Source organism: Aspergillus viridinutans (assembly GCF_018404265.1).
Source record: "Aspergillus viridinutans IFM 47045 DNA, scaffold_2, whole genome shotgun sequence".
Taxonomy (NCBI): Eukaryota; Fungi; Ascomycota; class Eurotiomycetes; order Eurotiales; family Aspergillaceae; genus Aspergillus; species Aspergillus viridinutans.
In genome coordinates this window covers 2,078,721-2,098,247 of record NW_025091218.1, presented here as the reverse complement: position 1 = coordinate 2,098,247, position 19,527 = coordinate 2,078,721, and the positions used below count along the sequence as shown (strand labels likewise).

The window sequence follows — 19,527 nt, the reverse complement described above, 5'->3', positions numbered from 1 at the left end:
GAGCGTGCCCTGTTGTGGGTGCCCTTGACAGGGCATTGTGGCTAAGCAAAGGCTCATGTTGGATCGATCATATGGATCTTTAAACTGTTCAGCGACAGCAGGTGAAGTTGCTAAGAGTGTCCTGTAGGGTAAAGGTTGAATTCTTCGAACATACCCTCGCAGCTCTGATGTACCAGGTCGAGCGTGACTCTTGAAGCGCGCAAGGGGTATGAATAGCCACTTACCAGTGACGGTCCTCGGTAAGATGTGGAAGGAAGTTACACTGGGCAACAGAAACGAGACTGGTGGTTTCGCGGGACGCGGAAGAACATCCCGAGCTGTAGGATCTTTTGCCAGTGCCTTGAGATTGAGGTCACAGATTCTCCAAGGTGTTTTCACTTTCCAAGTCTCCTGTGGTCCAGGACGACGCCAGTAAAGCTCATAATTGAGGAGGATCACGGCCGCAACAAAACACCGACTCGTTTGACACTTCCTGGCGAAACGATCAAAAAGCCATGAAACCGGGTCGGTCCGCAGTTCTTGAGACTTGGTCATTATAGTGATACTGAAGAGCAAAAAATGCCTCATCTTTTTTCCCTCTTACCCTCCAATGACGAGTTGGAAAGATTGGTTCAGTCGATGGAGCGGAGAATGTGTATTCTCGTATGGGGTAAGGACCGCCACGATCAGACACAAGTAACAGCCGTAGTCGATGACTGATCGTCAGTTTCAAGGGGTCTGGTGATCCGATTAGTATCCATCTACCCGTCGATGGCCATTATGGCAGTGACGGGAAAAGAATGAAGCTGCTAACTTTGAAGCGTTCTGATTGACTGACGAAGGACATCGGCAATGGGGCAAAGCCGCAAAAGCGCCCAGTTGCCCCGGGGCTTGGCTCTGGATCCATCTGGTGGACCGTAGATGGTGTCGTCGTCTCGTCAAAAGCAAAACATTAGTAGCTTGACTGCCTAGGCTGTGTTCTGTAAGGAATATTCTCCACTTTTGTGACCTTGGTTGCGATTGTAGCCAATGTAGTGTGAAGTCGTTGGGTTATGGTTTTCTAGAAGGGAGGATGGACGCGAGAAAGTGTGAAACCGTCGGATCGGATGAGGTCATCATCGTGTGCCCAATTCGAGGGATCGCGGGTGGATACAGTAAGGTAACTAGTGCTTTGGTGGACACTTACTGGGTAATTCGCCAGGGCAATTGGGTGGGAATTTGCCTTCTCTTGAAAACGTGAACTCTAGAAGGTTGCATTCAGAAACTCTCACCGGGAGACATTACCAATCCCCAATGATAAACCTGGAAGCTAAAGGTAGTGGTTTTGAATGGCTTATGGAGTACTCAGTAGAATCAAGCAGTATTGAAGCGGGCGCGTATCACGAGTGGAGGACAGTGGAGCATCAAAGACTCCTTCGCAGGCTGAATGAAATTACAGTAGACTCAGCAAGGGTCAGTCAGGTCGTATCAAAGAGAAAGAGGGGATAATAATATGACGACAATCTTCAGATAGTATCATCGTTGATCTGAATGGTCGAGTGGAAGGAATTGAGTTGCGGAGAACGTGATGTGAGGTAGTTGTAGATACCGTAGTAGATAGTAGACTGTAGCCGAGATACCTCAGGTATCTGCGTACCACATGATCCATGGAAGACACATCCGCCTCCAGATTTCCAGCGGGACAGCATCCATGGTTGCATAAGAGCACTAGGAACTACAGGTATCTAGATATATGAAAACAGTTGGGCATACAACCTCTTGACCATCAGATAGACATTGGATAGATACCTAACATCATCCACATCCAGAATTGCTTCCTCTTATTGGATGAAGATGAGGAGCAGAATCTAGGTAGTAGTGAAGATATCCCCACCTTTTGCGCCACCCTTGTAAAAGAGAATCAATAATTCATCCTTCATAGCAGTACGGAGTAGATAGATAGTACCTAGATGGATAGTTATGGGGAGTACTGCTCAAGGCACTGCTACTATAAAATAATGGAGATATTGAGAGTTGAAACAGTAATCGTCTAAACTGCTCCATACAGTTATTGCTATCGACTCTCTTCATCTTCATACATGGAGGGGGTACTTTCGTTGCTATCCACAGTCCTCAGATTTCCCCTTCATTTGCTTCGCCTTCAAGCCTTTCCGTCTCTGCACATACAAATAGACGGCTACATTCCTCCTTCAAGCGAGAATCTCCCTTGCATACTTCCATAGTGCATAGTGCCTAGTGCATACGTACTTAGTGCTTGCCCAACGATTCCCCGAATCCCCACACGGCCTCTTTAGCCTCGAGTCTATCAGTCCAGCTACTTGCCTTTTGACCTTTTCCGTGATCCATTCCTATTTTTTGCTTTTTGCCCCTCTCGCCGCCTCCATCATCATCATCACCACCATCATCACTATCATTGTCGTCTTCGCCATCATCGTCACCAGCTCCAGTCTATCGTCTTCAGGTCTGGGCCTGCTTTTTCTGGCCTGGCGCCCGAGACATTTCCTTTTCAATTAGAAGATTGTCAAACTAGCTTCCCTGGTCTTCTTCGGGCCCTATTCCCCACCTTTTCTGCATCCACTTTCCTTTTACTTTCGAGCTCCTCCTCAGCCTTTTTTTCCCCCTTCCTGCTCCCAATTGCGGGTTGTCTCATCCACATCATCGCCAACAAATATTTGTCGCACGCTCTTCTTTTATTTCAGATACCCATTATCAACGGCTTATTCTGCGGCTTCTTTGATTGTGGCATCCGAATCGAAAAATAAACACCCCTTTTTAAAAAAGAGTCATGAACTCTTCCGTGCGCTACCGGCCCTTGTCTCCGAGCGGCCACCGTATGGTTGACCCCATGCGTGCCTCGACCGGAACAGTGCCTCTCAGCTCCTCATATGGTCACTTCGAATCCTCCATGGGTCATCCGGGATACCCAGCCTACCCTTCCGATCTCCCATTAGTGACCCCCTTCAGCACTCCATACAACCCTCGTGTGTCGCACGAACCGAGACTCGAGGTTCAGCCGATTTCCTCGACAACATACCGGGACCCTGGTCACTCCACCAAGCTGAGGACCGAGTATGCTATCCGTCCGAGACCGCGGAGCAGTACCACTTCCGCTGCCGAGATCCACCATGCTCCTGTCCGCCTCGATGTTCCGTCATCCGGGAAGAGACATTCCCCTGTGATCACAACGAGCTATCGCCGGTCTCCGAGTCCTCTCCCGGGCCATGAACGGTATATTGTTCCTGCATCCTCGTCACATCACGGTCGGCATCACAGCCGGCAGTATCCTACGGATTATGCAAGTGATACTGGCCGACTCGAGCCTCATGCCCGAAGAACGAGATCTCGAACGGGCCATGGAGCCTACCGAGTTCACGACCACGGTCACCGATCGCGCTATCCAGCTCCCGGAGGCTTCCGCAAGGGAGAAGACATTGATGACTACGATGCTTACTCTTACACGAACCCTCGGGAGCAGTTCGAAAAGGATTCCGTCGCCAGGTTGAAGTACGGTCGGGGTTCATACCGCAAGGAGAGGCCTTTGAGCATGACAGGGATCGAGGACAATCAGTTGCTCCCAAAGAAGGAGCCGCGCGCCTTGGGACCTCCTCCCTCTCAGAGAGGTTTCGACAAGCTTGATCGCGATGCGAGGTCCCGATCGTCGGTTCCTGGGTCCGTCGGGAGCGACGTCGACCCGGCGGAATCCCGGAGAATGTCATGGCAGCGAAGACCAGTTTCCTTGCATCAGGACTATGACGATGGTTACTCTTCCTACAGGAGTGATCATGAAGGCCGCCGCCATCACCGCAGTCGGCGGCACGACGATGATTCGGGTAGCCGGCAGTCTTACGATGAAAGACCCCCTAGGAGGCCGACCAATGCTACAGACTCTACGGCACCATTAACAGGAACGGGGCTGGGAACCGCAGTTCTGGCCACCGGTTATTCTGATGACTTTGACTACGCTCTGACCCCTCGAACCGACCGCCATCGCTCTCATGATTATGATCATCTTGAACAGGAACACCACAGGCGCCGCCGTCAGTCGCGCAGACCATCAAGACCGAGAAGTGAAAGCGATTCTGATGGATACACGTCAGACGAGGATCTCAAGGACTACCGACGCGAACCTTCAGCTCGACGGCAACCCGGCGGTTCCGACTCATCTTCCGGTGGAGGCAAAGCCCCAGGATCGCAGCATTTGACGGTCGATAGGACACGTAGGCGCCGGAGCTCACGCTCGCAGCATCGTGGGGAGTATGGTCCTTTGAAAAATGAGACGAGCTCACGCGAATCGGGCAGCAGCCAGGAGGATTTGAAGAAAAGCAAAGAACCGGATGCCCCTCCAAAGGGCATATTGAAGCCTCCTCGAGACAAATTCCCCGAGGAGCCCAATCCCGTCAGGGAGGGAGTAGCACCCCTGAAAGACGCCCATAAGAAGGGAATCCCTCCCGGAGCGCGATGGACCAAGATCGATAGACGACTGGTAAATCCAGCCGCTCTTGAAGCTGGAAACGAACGTTACGAGGAACGGCCTGATTATGTCATTGTCCTGCGTGTGTTGACCAAGGAGGAGATCCAGGGGTACGCCGTCAAGACGCAGGAGATCCGAGGTATGTGTTGCTGGTCGACGAGACCCTAGATTTGAGGCAGCTCCAACTAACCGCGAGTCAATAGATGCCCGTTACCAGGAATACCTGAAGGAACGGCGTAAACGCAGAGAAGAGGATCATCGCCAGGGCCGCAGGACTGACAGCTTGTCCAGTGACGATGAGGATGAAGACGATGAGCCGCGACGTGCAATTGAGGGATCAACCGAATCAAAGTCTGACCCTAAACCATCAAGTCAACCAGTGGCGGATGCCGGTAAAGCATAAGCTCCGTTTTTGTGGCTTTCTGGTCCTGCTGAAGCACCCTACGTCCTGGCATCAAGGCTTGAATAATTATTTTTCATGATGGGACATCATATATGAGACTCTCTTTTGAGTTGTTGAAAACTACATGTTCTCTGACATTCGCTTGAATGCATGAAGCCCATGCAAGAACAGAGTGTAGCTTGTGAGGAATAGATTTTTCAATGTCTCTCTCTGCCCTGCCTTAGACCTGACCAGTACCACCCCGCCCAAAGCAAACATTTTCTCGCGTCTGACCGAGCTAGGTTTGCCTGAAGGATATCTGGGTCCTCATGACTCCTTCCGTAAACCGGCCATTTCGGAATCAATAAACCACGAAAACCAGCCCAAGGATGGTTACACCATGCAACCTGACAGCTTTGCTGACTGGTCCTCCGAGGCAGTGAGCCCGAGCCCAGTATTCGGTCAATTCATTTCTTTCCTTGTGCGACATAGTCCGGGCAATTCTGCCTGTGGAGTAGTACAGAGATGACTTGACTCCGTCCTCTCCCTCTTTATAGTCATTAATGACGGACAACAACGAGCGTAGACATATTAAGTAGATAATTCCATGCCAAAACATCCCAAGAAATCAGGCCTGTCACATGGTATTCCTCTTATCGTCCGTCAGTACCGCGCATGCAGGGACTCGGAGATGGGGAGTGGGTTGGGGGGCAGAAGTCCAGTCTCACTCTTGGTTGGCATCATGAAAGACACTGAGACCATTGTTTTCCCTCCATTTACTTGAATGGGTAACCGAGGACAGCACGGCGAGTCTGCAAATGTCAGTACTAGTTAGTTGATATCTGTATCCCGTCCTTCCGTAGTTATGGGGGGAGGAGGAGTTTGATGGCAGGACGGGACGGGAGTCTGGACTGCGCCACAAAGGAAGGGAAATGCTACTTCGCTGTAGGAAATATCTCATACGGAGGACCAAGAGGGACTAGTCTAGATAAGGCGCGCGTGCGGACGGTATCTAACAGACTTGACTCTGGAGTCTTTCAGGTGAGACCATGCATGATCGAGGATCTAGTGAGTACTTTTTTGCCTTTGCCAATCACTTGGAGTGGATGCCTCCGGAGATGGAAATATTGGTGCGGGACGTGCCGTTCTCACTGCATTGGCTTGCTACGGCAGAGTTGCTCTTTGTGGCAGGGGCTGTGTAAGCATCCAACAATCAAACCCATTATGTCGTGCTGACAGAATGTAACTAAGGTGCCGACGACCGACGGAGTACCTAGCGTGCTGGCCAGTCGCCACAGCTGTCAAGATGAGAGGGAGGTTGTGTGGGGAGTATCAGAGCCGGGGTCAAAAAAGTCAAGACTTATCCTTGTACAATACCTGCGTCAATGCAGTCGTTAGATATGATGTGCGATTTGACCAGCCAGGTACGGTCTATGGAGATGGGCATGGTCTGATGGGTGCTGATCTACAAAGAGTGAATCAATCAATGTATGTATGGCTATTGATAAGCAAGGCTGATTCGTTTGTTGCCGTCGCCATTGTGGTGGCGTCGACATTCCTTGACAGGGAGTGATAGTTGTCACTTTGGGGTAGCATCCCCGCTTGTGGCTGCTAGTTTAGATAACCAGCACGTATTGAGGACGGGAGTGGAGATCGATCACTGAGATAGACAGGCTAGAGCTGGTGACTCTTTCAGTTTCCGTATGGCTGTTGATCGCGAAGACTCACGTTCTCAGTACCTGTGGTCATGAGAACTTGATCGTGAGTCTAAAGTACGGAGTATCATGTATCCACCTAGGTATGAAGTTGATACCAAGCCGCTAAATATACAGATGACGACAGGCCTCACGGAAGATCCTCCAATGAAACGCGAGGAGCTGAACTCCAATGGAGCGAAGAGTGTGAGTGCTACTATTATTGATGGATTTACTGCCCAATCTCAACATCCACTAGATTGAGGGCAGTTCTCTGTGATAATTGCATTGTGTGTGTGCGCGTCCTTAAGACTTGAAAACAGTTGTCCATGGATAGGGACAATAGAGTCGATTCTAGAGAGGTACTGCGATATGTCTAAGAAAGTCGTTCCTGAAAGTTTATGGAACAAGGATCATCCCCTTTCAACACGCTACGTGGTCAACTTTAATGGACCATGACACAACGCCCATTCGGCATGATCCATCCACCGGGCAAATGGGCACTCGACTGGTAAAGCGCCCGCGAAGCTTTTGGACTGCTCACACCACGGCCTTGACAGTTTCAACTATCGGTGAATATTAGAGTTTATCATTTGATGGATGCTTTTTTTTTTAACGTCGTCTCACAGGATACTTTGGCTACCTGCATGATGATTTGAATTCAGGGACGAAAGGAACCATGCCTATGAGATAGTTCTCTTTTTCCTCTCCACACCTTGTCCAAATGCCCTCTCTATCCGAGGTGATCAATTACGAAACCAAAGTGTGTAAAGTTAAAAAGCAAACCAGCTAACCTAGACTCGACGTATCCGTACTCGGCTCTGAATGGCCTCGAAAGTCCACTGACTGGGGCCGATTATCTGCCGATGGCCCGAAGCTACCTGGTCTAGCGCATTGCTCCTGCAATCTTTTAAAATTCGTATCGGAAATTCTGATTAAATCGAAATTTCGGAATAGTGCAACAAGGGAGACAGTAGGAAGAGCACAGCAGTCTCCAACATATTGCAAGATCATTACTCCCTTCGATTAGACAGTAAACAACTTGGCCGATCACTAAGTTATTGTCTTTTCTGATCAGTGTGTCTCATCCACCTCGGGGCGCTTCGATTAGATTACTTCTTATTGGTTCAACCTGATTCGGTGCATCGAATTAGGCGACGGTTGTACACTTTGTCTGGTTGTTTCATGCACAAATCTTCGAACCTTTCTTACAAATGATGAGTTATAATTTCGATCCCTGTCTGTCGATCATGAACGCATCAGTACGTAAAAATTTTTTTCCATACCTCGTTTCCCTTGTTAAAGAACTCATACCCACTTCGGCGCGGTTCGGCGGTTCCATTAACGGTGCATATCAACCATGGACTAATCTTGACAGTCGCAACTTTCAGAGGTCCCGTTCCAACACTGGCGCGAGCTAAAAATAATAAATGAAAATAAAAATTGGAATGACTCTGTTCCAGCTCCGTACCTCCTAGGTCGTTCAAGGTCGGATGGTGGGGCCGGTGCCTTTATTAGCTTTCGTCCTTTGGTACCGACCCTTAGGCACTACTACCTTAGTCTACTACGGAGTAGATACTGTTGATAGGAACTTTAGGTAATAATAAGCTCTAGAGCTCTAATCATCGATCACATGTTTCTGTAGCAGGCGGGCGTCTGATGATGAACCGATGATGGACGGCATAGGTATGTTATACACTCGCTGTATTGGGATTGAATAAAACAGCTCGAATATCGTACTCGGTACACACCAGTCACACACTACACATTGAACGAACAAGCCACCGCGGAGATCGGCATCCAAGAACGCTTCATGTCAGATCTGATTGGTGGTTCACTTAGATCAAAGTATGTCGAGAGCTGAAGGCAGATGATCAGATTTTTCTTGTTCTTTGCGCAGTGAAGCGAAGCAGTACGGTGTACCTGAATAGGTACTGTCAGCTTCGGAGAATTCCGCCTAGATGATGGACAGCCGCCGATTTCGTCATCGCCGTCTGATTGGTTAGGTCAACCAACAACTGGGCTTAATAACAGCTAATAAGCTAATCACTGCACCCATTACGGTGTACTGATTTGTAAAAAAAAAAAATGAAAATGAAAACTTAGGACGTGTTGCCAGGATTGTTTGTTGTTGTTCATGACCACTGGCTGACTGAAGGCGCCAAAAGTCTACTCTAGTCTAGGTAACTTACAGAAGGTATGAATATCTAGGCTTTTTGTCTGCGTTCCAGGCAACTCCACTTCAGACCGGACTGTGATCTGCTCCAGTCTCCAGGCCTCCATCCAGGTGCGGAGAAATATTGTCGTTGTAACTTGTGGATACCACTGTCCCCTCCTCTCATCCAATATCCGATTGGGCCGGCTGGTTCGTACAGATGGCAAAATTAACTGAGCCTTTTCTTTTTCTTTCTTTTTCTTGTTGCTTGCTTTTTTATTTTTATTTTTATTTTTATTATTATTTTGTTCTTCATTTCTTTGGACTCACTGTTTTTTCCTCAAGGTTGCGCCATGCACTTTATTGTATATCTTCATAATTCATTTTGGTATCTCTTGGATTTGAGAAGGTTCAGTTAAGGAGTTATAAAGCATCCTGCTGGGGCCAAGCTGGAAGTCAATGTCAATAACAAACAGTTTATTAACCAGTTGTCTAGCAAAGCGTTACACTTGGTCATTCTAGAACTAGCTCAGAGAAGTGGCTCATCTTGACAAATACTGAGCGAGCCAATGGATTGAAAATTCGTTCCTTTCGACTCATATTAATCAATAATGCCAATAGAGTGTTGACAAATACCTAGGTCCTAGCATTTCTTTGTCGCTTTTCAACCTTAAATGAAAGCGGATAACGGAGTCGGCAACCATAGTCATCCTTCCGCCAGAATAAGGCCGACAGGATCAAGGTTTCTGTTTGTTTTTCGCCTGAGAATCGCATCGCAATGGTCATTTCGGACCTGGCAGGCCGTTGCCGGTTTCTTCCCCCAGGCGTTAGGCAATTAGACAATATCGGCATGAAATAAGAAATGGCCGTCTACCCGGTATAGCCTGATAGAAGAATGGTTGACGGATAAATAATGGTGCTCTGTGCCTGCGCCGCTGTTGCGTATGTTATGGCGCCAGGTAAGGTAGGTAAGGTATGGGATTCCTGATTTTCCGTCATTGGTTGTCTCGACCGCTGATACTAAAGGCATTATTGATATTGATATAGAACACAGAGGAATCTTGCATGACATCAGACTTGCGTGGGTAACGGTACAGATTACCTTCACCACAATATGTAGGGACAATAAAGTGTAGCCCTGAAGAGATCTGCGTGAGGCTTCAAGCCTTTAACATGGATGCTAGCATCAATGCAGGCTACATTGACATGTCTCCAAGCAACAGTTACAGTTTGATCTCTCTAAGATGTGAACCGATATCTCTGGGCCTGACAAGGATTTCTTTTTGAGACTTTTCTTTTGGGATCAAAGGACGGTTTACAATGGATGGCCCCATGCAGATGATCATCTCCCAAAATGCGCTAGTCTAAACCTACGTGGACTGGCCAGCAGGGGAAAGAAAAAAGAAAATTAAATTAAAAAAAAAAATGAATTAGATCATGTCTTTCCAAGTGTTTCAGGTTGTACACAGTAGTAAACAGAGCTTGTGACTTGCACATTGTAAGGCTGCTTCCATGGGTTACTGTTCTAGAGGAGGAACATTTTTCATTCTGATAAGGCAGAGTTAATTGAGATGTTTACTGATTGCATCTATTTGAGATGTTAAGAATACTCTCATGAGTCTAAAATCTACCTCATGATTTCACATCATTTTCTGTGATAGTAGATTGCACCTCACATGTTCAAGGTACAACTGTACCTAGGTAGATTTGTCAATTACTCCATCTGTTCAATATTAATCTACAGATGTGGAACTCGGATCAGATCATCGTCCAAGCTTCAGCGGTCCAGCTAGTACTCCGACAGTCCGAGAACCGATCGAGTTCTGGCTTTGAGACATGATTGCTACTAGCGCGTAGTCGTAGCTCCATAGAGTCCATGATTGAAGCCGTTGATCCGCCCAGGGATAATCGTAAGAACCCCTGTCGCCGGAGAGGGGGTTGGCTACAATAGTCTCCATCGTTCTGGGGAGTTTGAGGGCCCCTGGAGCCTTGCATCGTATCTGCACCATTTTGTTTAGCGAGCAAACTTAGCTCATAGCAACATAGCAACATAGCAACATCGCTTTGTCTCGAAACCATTTCATCAAGATGCAACTCTGTCGCTGTGGATGACTCTATCATTTTCAGTGATCCTGATGCGATCTATCATCCTCAGGAGCAACCTGAAGCTTTGCTTAATAGCTTTGGACTCTGAATGGCACCCAAGGCGCCAAGATCAGGTACTGTTTTTGTAGCTGCCTGGTATCTCCGGCCATCACATGGTTCCATTGTCTTTCGCTGAAGCTCGCCCACTTGCCCCTCTTTCCATTTTTGTCTCATGAGAGGACTCAAATCTTTTCCATGAATGCATTGTTCTGGAACTTTTGCAAAGAGAAAGGCCAAATGAGCAATCATGAGTTCCTGGTCTTAAAAAAGTTAGTTACTCCTTGAGGCTTGACAAGACAAATGGGAGACTTGAAGAAGGGGTAGTTCCGGGGGTTTTATGGGAACTATGTGTTAAGCACCCTGCATCTATCCCACTGGGCGTTGCCAATGGCTACTCTGACGGTTCAAACCAAGAGGGATATGAGCACCGTTGACTGCCATCGTACCAAGAGGCTCCACTATCGCCGACGCTAAAGCAAACTAGTAGGGTGTTCCTTGATCAAATTCAAAGGGTCGAGGACAGTCTCTGAAAAGTGTCTGGATAGTGGGAGACTAGATACAGTAAGTACTACAGAACAGTCTATTTGAAACCTACAAATTTATCGCATCAAATAATGAGCGTTAATCTACAGCTGAGCGGCGTAGCAGGTGCGATGTTACCTAAATGGGGCTTACGAAGACCCAACTAGCTCCCGTCTAAAAAGTCTCCAGCGCCTCGATGGCTCAGCTCCAGCTTAGTCTACGAAGACTTCTATTTTCCCTAGGCACCTTGGCTCTTGGGCTGATATCCATTGTTATGTCTGATTTGCTGTGTTTATTGATGGTCAGTCCAGAGCGATCTTTCTTATCATTCAATCTCTCTTTGTAAATTTGCAAGAGAGAGTTCCAAGCTGGTCCTGCTAATATTGGTGTTAGAACTGTAAAAGCACAGAGTAAGACACACTAAAAGACACATATTTATTGGTTCATCTTTTCCATGGACGGGCACTTTTGACATGGTCCAATAATTCTTGCAACTTTTTATTATAAAAACATCAACATTGACAGCCAGCCAAGATATTTCAGGATAATACTGGATGGCAAGTCCAACATTGGCAACACAACCTGCAAAGTCATTGAAGCTTTGGTGAGGACGTGCCCTTTTTTCCAAATTTACTCTTCTCACCTACCTTAGGTATGATTTCTAACCATCGGACATCAGAGTCATTTAACATCCAGCATAGTGCGCAATAAAATGCCTCTGTTACATTGTGGCTGGAAGCTACCTACTCCCTATGGCACTAATAATTCCTTTGTTTTATCATTCTTGGAAGGCTTGAGGGGTCTAAGGTGGGTAGTCAAACAGCTTGAAAGTACAGAGTATGAAGTGGATGGAGGGGAGGCGTCACAATCATTACCTACCTAGGTCTGGAATGCCAAGATTCACTAGTTTTTCAAAAGAATCTGATTGCATGATCGTGCATAGTGGGTCTCATCTATGAGTCTTGACCATTCACAGATTGGCTTTCTTAACGAGGCTTAGGCCGTCTCGAAAGGTCGAGGACAGAAAGGAACCAGTCTTTAGTGTGATGGCTACGGCTGTGACGGCCTATGACAGGACATCGACTTGACCTTGCCTCCGTTTATTATTTGACCATCCGTGGAGGTTTGCCCTTTCGAGGACGCTTGTTTGTAGGCTTGGAAGCATCCCATCAAATGCACAATGCAGGAGGGTTATCACTGGAAAGCAACAGGATTCAGGAGCCTACAATGGACTCGCTGGGCAATGATTGATCAGCCACTTTGCGCTTACGACCTGGGGTTACACAATGGTTTGCGAGAGTTGTATCCGCCGCTTGGAGGTGAATCATCCGAATGGGCGCCGTTAGGCTGTTTCGAGTTTATTTGAACAGGGCCGGAAAGGCAGACTTAATAGCTTGGTCACAGACTACCCGAACTGGCTGGGCTTGGCATGAGAATATTATCTTGAGATTCTGATTTGATCTCGAGTCGGGGGAGCAATTGAAGAAAAAGAAAATTAGCAAAAGGAAAAAGGAAATACTGAAAGATGGCAGACAAATTACCAAACACCACACCATGGCCAACTGTGGATGGATCATGGATGGCCCGGGAGGGGTGGATTTGGCGCCACCCGTGGAGACAAGGCTGACGGCAGCAAGTAAGATCGGTCGACTCCATACGGGAATGTAACCAGATCGAGTCATTGTTGTATTGCCTGTTTTTCTAGAGAGAACCCTCCGAAAGTCTAAAAAATGAGAAAAGAGAAGCAGAGGAAAGCTAAATTATGAAAAAAAAATGAGAGTATGGTTCAAGAAAGACCAATATCAACCTGCGAACTCGACGGTGTTAGGGATATACAAACTCGGCCGATCAATTTGGTACGGAGCAGGCCCATGCATTACAGGGTGGAGGCTGTCAGGGCACGGCGCAGCTCAGTTCGTGCAAAGGAGGGCGTAAATCCAACAACCAGCATTGACTGGATTATTTGCTATCTAAGTACCCACCCCTACACACTGAGATCAGATTATTATGGAGTAAACTATGATGACTACTGTTTTGCTGTTGACCAGCATAATTAATTACCTTGACAGTTACTTATCCCTAAATGCTTATATGACAAAAATAACACATGTGATACCTGAACTGGGATCATCTGCCAGCTTGAACATGGAACACAACATTTACTTCTCAAAGAGAAGAGAAGTAGGTACCTTAGTGTTGAGGAAGTTAGACTACTTACCTTACCTATGTAACATTGTTGTTATTATTATTATTATTACAGACATGGTAACCTAACCTGACCACTGCAGGTATCATTATATTTTGCTAGCCAAGCGACTAAGTGTATGGTGGGTGCCTCTTCTTCCGTTGCCAATCTTCATTATTCCAGACCATCCATGACCAACGATCTACTGAGAGCAAATCATCCATCGAAAACTTAAAAGACTAAACGACTGAAGTGCCTAGTCTAACTGTGGTGGATATCAGAAATCAAGTAATGCCAAGGATATTCTCAAGCACTTGAGACAAGAGTCACAGGGGTAAAAAGAGGATCAATAACCTCTATTAAAAAAAATAAATAAAAAAAAATAAAAAGAAGAGAAAAGAAAGAGAAAAAAAAGCTCTCAACACAGGATAGGGCTAAACAAGCCTGCTTCAAGAGTGTTTCCACCCCTAAGAAGGGTCGCATTTACCAAGAGTGGTTAATACAATCAGAAGACAGAAGAGTGGAAGCCAACTAACTACTCATTAAATGGTAATTATTCTGCCCAAGTCCAACACTTGTGCCACAGCTTAAATTGTGGGCACACACCTAGCCCAGACACATCCATTATGTTGGCATTTACTATCATTTCAAGCAGGTCTCTTAGCAACATGAGTAGTGGCAGGTTCTAATCACCTAGCTGCATATCCTCTCCCAAAGCTCATTTTAGCCATCCTCCAGCCATTCCTATATCATTCTTCCTAGCCTTTGATTTAGTTTATTATTATCTGTAACAGTAGAAATACTAGTACTAATAATAAATGTGATCATAATACCACACGCAGTACTCCGTACATTGGCCCTACTGCCTACTATAAAGGCCCGGAGATTAATGGACCACTGATAGATGTACTTCTCGAGACCGTTTCCTTTCGCACCCCCTCTTCTTCAATTTATCCTCGTATCTTGTGCCTACGGTATATGGAGTCTTGGATGTGTACTCTTGAGCACAGTTAACAAGGAAAGGGACGCGAACCAAGGCCAGAAAGAAGCTCGACTCCCCATTCCTTTATTTCATCCCAGCTAGTCCACTGGCGGCTTTCTCCGATCTAAAACTGGCTTGCTTTTTCTCACTTTGTTTGTGTTGCCTCAGTAGACTGACGGAGCAGGAAGTCTGACTCTGTCTACTCTTCTTTGTCCTACACTCGACCGCGTCCAGTTCGGGCTCGCTGTGACGTCGATTGAACCGATCACTCATTTGTTTTTCGCTTTTCTCTTTCACATAGAAAAGAGGAGAGGAATACTTAGCCTACATGCAGTCATATCAGGTTGGTTTTACTCCTGGGGTTCCTTAGTCTGGATTTCATCTTGCTCCATTTCTGCAAGCTGCACACCATCATCCACCACAAACCTACTGTCCGGCAAGAACCTAAACGGATTGAACTCTTCGACTGATCCCATCGAGTCATTTTGTTTCTTCTCTCCCTCAGTCCCTTGTTTTTTTCTGTCACATTCTCGCCTCTTTTCACTCCTGCATCCTGCATCCATCCTAGTCAATATTACACCACCTTCCCGCTAGTAACAAGCTCATTTCTGATATAGCCTGTTTCCCACCACTCAGCAGTTCCCTCTGGCGCTATCCTAGTCCCCTTCAGCTTTGTTATTTTTTTTTATTTTTTTTTTCCGCCGTTGCACTTTTTTGCTTTTCTTATTATTTTATTTTCATCCATTCTGTCCTTTTAGTGTCCGGGTCTTCAATTTACCTCCATTCCTGATCTGTGATCGCTCGTGCTGGTGCTGATGACCCATCTGCCTGCCTGAAGGATGGGCCTCGTGTGCAGCTAAATAACCACCCTGGACCCTCCACATTACCACTGCAACCGTTGACACATTCTGAGAGATCTTCCTCCCTCTCATACCCCAGTCCAGAGCCACTCAGCTCCTGCGGGCCACTCCCGCTGTTGTTCAGCCTCCCTTTAGCTTCCGTTCCGTCCCAACTCTGTCTATCTGTGATAGCGTTTCGGAGTTATTGTTCTTGTTTCTCAAACTAACCTTCACCAAGCTCTCGCCGTTCGCATTCTCATTCTTCTCCTAAACCCCAGCAACAATACATTGAGATCATAAGAGGCCGGCAAAAGAGCAGAGGAAAGAAGCCGATTCTTCACCCGAGGCCGCTCAAGGTCACTCACGACCGGCATGGTTCATAGCGAACTAGGTCCTCTACCTGCACCCAAATACAAGGACGAGCCTGTCGACGGCCATGTAAGTTCCACTGTTACTTGCTCCCTTTTAATTTTTCTTTATGTTTGTCACCTGGTCTTGTTCAAGGACAATCCCCGCATCTTTTGCCCCCTTGCCAACGTGGGTGGGATAGCGTTGGATTGCATTGCCTGTTGCAAGCACATACAGCAGGCAGCTGTTTATCTGGACCTCACTTTGACAATTCGTCTGTTCCTCAATTGTACGGCGTCTCTTAGCGGCGTGTTCTTCAATCGCGCGGTCACACTGCTGTCTTTACTAAGGACGTGTACTCTTGCTGCTTTTGTGTTCGGTACCCCCTCTTCTCAAGCCATATTAGCACAACCTTTTGCCGAAGACATGAAAATAGCTAAGGCCTAACCACAATTTCCGCCTTCCTCTGCGTGGGTGATGTTCAGGCCAATGCTTGGTTGAATGTCATGTGTGTCCACCCCATGGTCGTCGCTCATGGATCTCCCAACTGGCTTGTGTCATGAACAATGATCCCATGGGAAAGAGTCTCCGGTGCCTCTTGAGAGGGAGAAAGCTGTACACAACTCTCATCCTCAGCGTCTTCTCTCCAGGAGGCGAAAACTTCCATTACCACCCCGGACATCAATTCAATGCTACTTGTCGCAGCACATCATGTTGATCCAGACGCCTGATACACTTTCTAAACTTTGTTCTCTGAAGTTTGTACTTTGACTGACCCAACTGTCATTGGACTTTCAGATCAGGCATTCGGCCATTGGACACTCAGGTCTACATAATTCTCATCTGCAACACCCTCGTTCAGCAAGCCTCGCCCAACCACCAAAACAGACGCCGGGCTCTCCTCTTCAGCCCACCACTTCTCTACCTAGTGCAACTAGTGCACCATACGCGTCCCAAGCCTTGGGGAACAGCATTTTGCAGCATCATACCTCCCATTACGCCCAACCGACGCACGAACAGAACTACTACTCATCCAATCCTCCCTATAGCACAGCATCTGCATCCGGACAGTATTCATCTAGTGGTATGTGACTGATACCAACCGCTTTATCAGGGCACAAAGCACGCACAAATTGCCTTTCACAGCTGATACCCTGCTAGGCCTTCCTGAAATCATGGCGTCCACCGCTCAAATGCAGAGGCCTTATCCTCCGATTTACCACACTCCACAATCAAGCTCTCCGGCATCAGTCGCTTCTCAAACACATGATCAACATAGCCGAGGGCTTTATGCGCAATCACCGCAACTGGCGCCACAGATGTATGGGTACCAACCATATCCATCTATCAACCCTGTACAGCCTCCTCCATACACATCGCACACGTCTCCCCAACAGCACCCGCTCACATCGCAATCCATGATTTTGCCTCATCATACAAGCACTGCACAGCTACCTCACCAGCCTCCCCAAGCACCCTCTGTTACTATGGCCCCCAGTCCTATTGCGGTCACGGCGTCTCAACCGACACCACCTCAGAGAGCAGTGCTGAGCCCACTGCATTCTGCATCGGCTGGTGGTCCCCTTTCCGCCAATAGTATTCACCATACAACTCCAAGCGCCGGTGCAAGCTCCAGCGCAGCACCGGGCCCAATTCCGGCGACAACTCCTCTCGTAGTGCGACAAGATAACAACGGAGTCCAATGGATCGCGTTTGAGTATTCTCGAGATCGTGTGAAGATGGAATATACTATTCGGTGTGACGTCGAATCTGTCAACGTTGATAACCTTACCCAAGAGTTCAAGACAGAAAACTGTGTCTATCCTCGGGCTTGCTGCAGCAAGGACCAATACAAGGGCAATCGACTTGTTTATGAGACGGAGTGCAACGCCGTCGGTTGGGCTCTTGCTGATTTGAATCCCGCGCTGAGAGGGAAGCGTGGACTCATTCAACGAGCCGTCGACAGCTGGAGGAACAGTAACCAGGATCCTCGACTTCGAAGCCGACGCGTGAGGAGAATGGCCAAGTTGAACCGGCGCCAGGGGCTCCCTGCGCAACCACCTACCCACATGGCTGCTGCTCCTACTGTCCCTCCGGGCATCCCAGGTGGTCTTGCAGCGCCCGGTTCCCGTCCTGGACTTGGGCCGTTGCCTATGGGACCCCCACAGCTACACCATCATCATGCTCAACCTGAAGGTAGTGGGAATGAGGATGTCAGCGGTATGTTTCACCACATGTGATGTGTTTGAACTTCATTCCATTCTATAACTGTTGTTGGATTTAACAACGGTGTCTATGATCGGTAATCATGTAACAATCTTCATTGCACGACCCTTTCGTATGGATACCACTGGCTTGGGGGTTTCTTTTTTTTTTTTTTTTTTTTTCATTGCCTTTGCTTATCCTCAAAAAAATTCCCTTCCCTTCTACCTTCTGCATATATTCTTGCCCGTCCTTGGTATTGTCATACTTGATGTACTTTTATTATCTTCTGGAGTGGTTCTCTTCTCAATTGGCAACCTATACCCAATCGCGTTCTGTTTATTGTGTCACCATGGGTGCTGGATCCCTCTACGCCTCGAACTGCGATGTGCCATGTGAAGCTGAGCGTAGGCTAATTCTATATATTGTCATATTATGCATAATATAGGTACCACTGAGTTTTCGAACGGTACCGACCGTCAGCCTGCTGCGGAAGCTCCCCTCACGTCAGGACATACAGCCACAGATATCCGCACCGCACAGGTCTTCCACGGTTATCCTACATTCCCTACATCTGCCAGTGCAGGAGGCGGATCTAGAGGACCATCGATACCCCCCTTGATACGAGACAGCGGGTTAGGAAGCCTGGGGAGACATCCAGCGGTTGCGACTTCAGTCCATAAGGCTGAAGAAGTCGAAGACGACGATGACGAACGCAATCCAAGCCATGAAGCACTCTTCGGAGCATTGCCTGACGGGAAGCGGCGCAAGTTCATACTTGTCGACGACCCGCAAAGGGGTTGTCGCGTCCGCGTCAAGGTTATGCTGGACCAAGTTAACATGAACGAAATTCCGGACTCATACCGGATGTCTAACTCTGTGTATCCACGGACTTACTTCCCCGTTCAAATGAAACATCCACGTGGTCGAGTCCTTCCTGGAAGAAGATATTTCAAGGACGACCACCAAATGGATGACGACCAAGAGACTGCGACGGTCGGAAGGATCCTAGTTCCAGCACCCCAGACAGATGATGGCGGCGAAATCGCTGTTCCTAAGCTGACTAGAGGACGGCACAGGAAGGAGGTTCTGCTCAACGACTTGGGTTACCGAATGAGTTGGAGCCAAAGTCGAGTCTTCGCTGGGCGGCCGTTGTTTCTTCAACGCTCTCGTACGTTGCTGTCCCACTTGCTACACCCCTTGCTGCGTGGCGGACCCATTCCCGCTTGCGCCAGTGAAGGAATATTCCATAGCTAACTTTATTTCCTTGCTTTCTCTTTTGAAAACAGTTGACGCGTACCGAAACAAGATGCGCAGCACCATGCTAGCTGCAGGCCAAGATCCCTCCTCCATCCCTCGCCATTTCGAGACACGGGCGGGAAAGCGAATGTTCCTCGAGCGCAGGCAGCGGCAGGGGATGTCCGCATCTCAACGGAGCGCAGAAGAAGTTGAACACTGAATGGAACAGACGTGGGATAGACTGTGTGCTAACAGTCTGGGGCTACTGCATTTTATGATTGTTCTATGATGTTTTATGATGTGGCCAACTACTTGCTACGACGTGACGACATTTTGAAAATACCGAATTTGCCGTACTGTCGAGCAGACAGATTCTTGGCAATG

At 47.7% G+C, this 19,527-nt stretch overlaps 2 protein-coding genes across 2 annotated transcripts; both read left to right on the top strand.

The window, feature by feature from the left end:
* Positions 1-2,764: 2,764 nt before the first annotated feature.
* Aspvir_004259 (uncharacterized protein) lies at positions 2,765-4,853 on the top strand (the record flags this gene model as incomplete). Its single annotated transcript, XM_043267490.1, has 2 exons — positions 2,765-4,589; positions 4,654-4,853. The coding sequence occupies 2 exons, from the start codon at positions 2,765-2,767 to the stop codon at positions 4,851-4,853; spliced, it is 2,025 nt and encodes a 674-aa protein (XP_043123425.1).
* Positions 4,854-16,877: 12,024 nt separating this feature from the next.
* Aspvir_004258 (uncharacterized protein) lies at positions 16,878-19,363 on the top strand (the record flags this gene model as incomplete). Its single annotated transcript, XM_043267489.1, has 3 exons — positions 16,878-17,922; positions 18,353-19,075; positions 19,194-19,363. 3 exons carry the CDS (start codon positions 16,878-16,880, stop codon positions 19,361-19,363), a joined length of 1,938 nt encoding a protein of 645 aa, XP_043123424.1.
* Between the last annotated feature and the right edge of the window lie 164 nt (positions 19,364-19,527).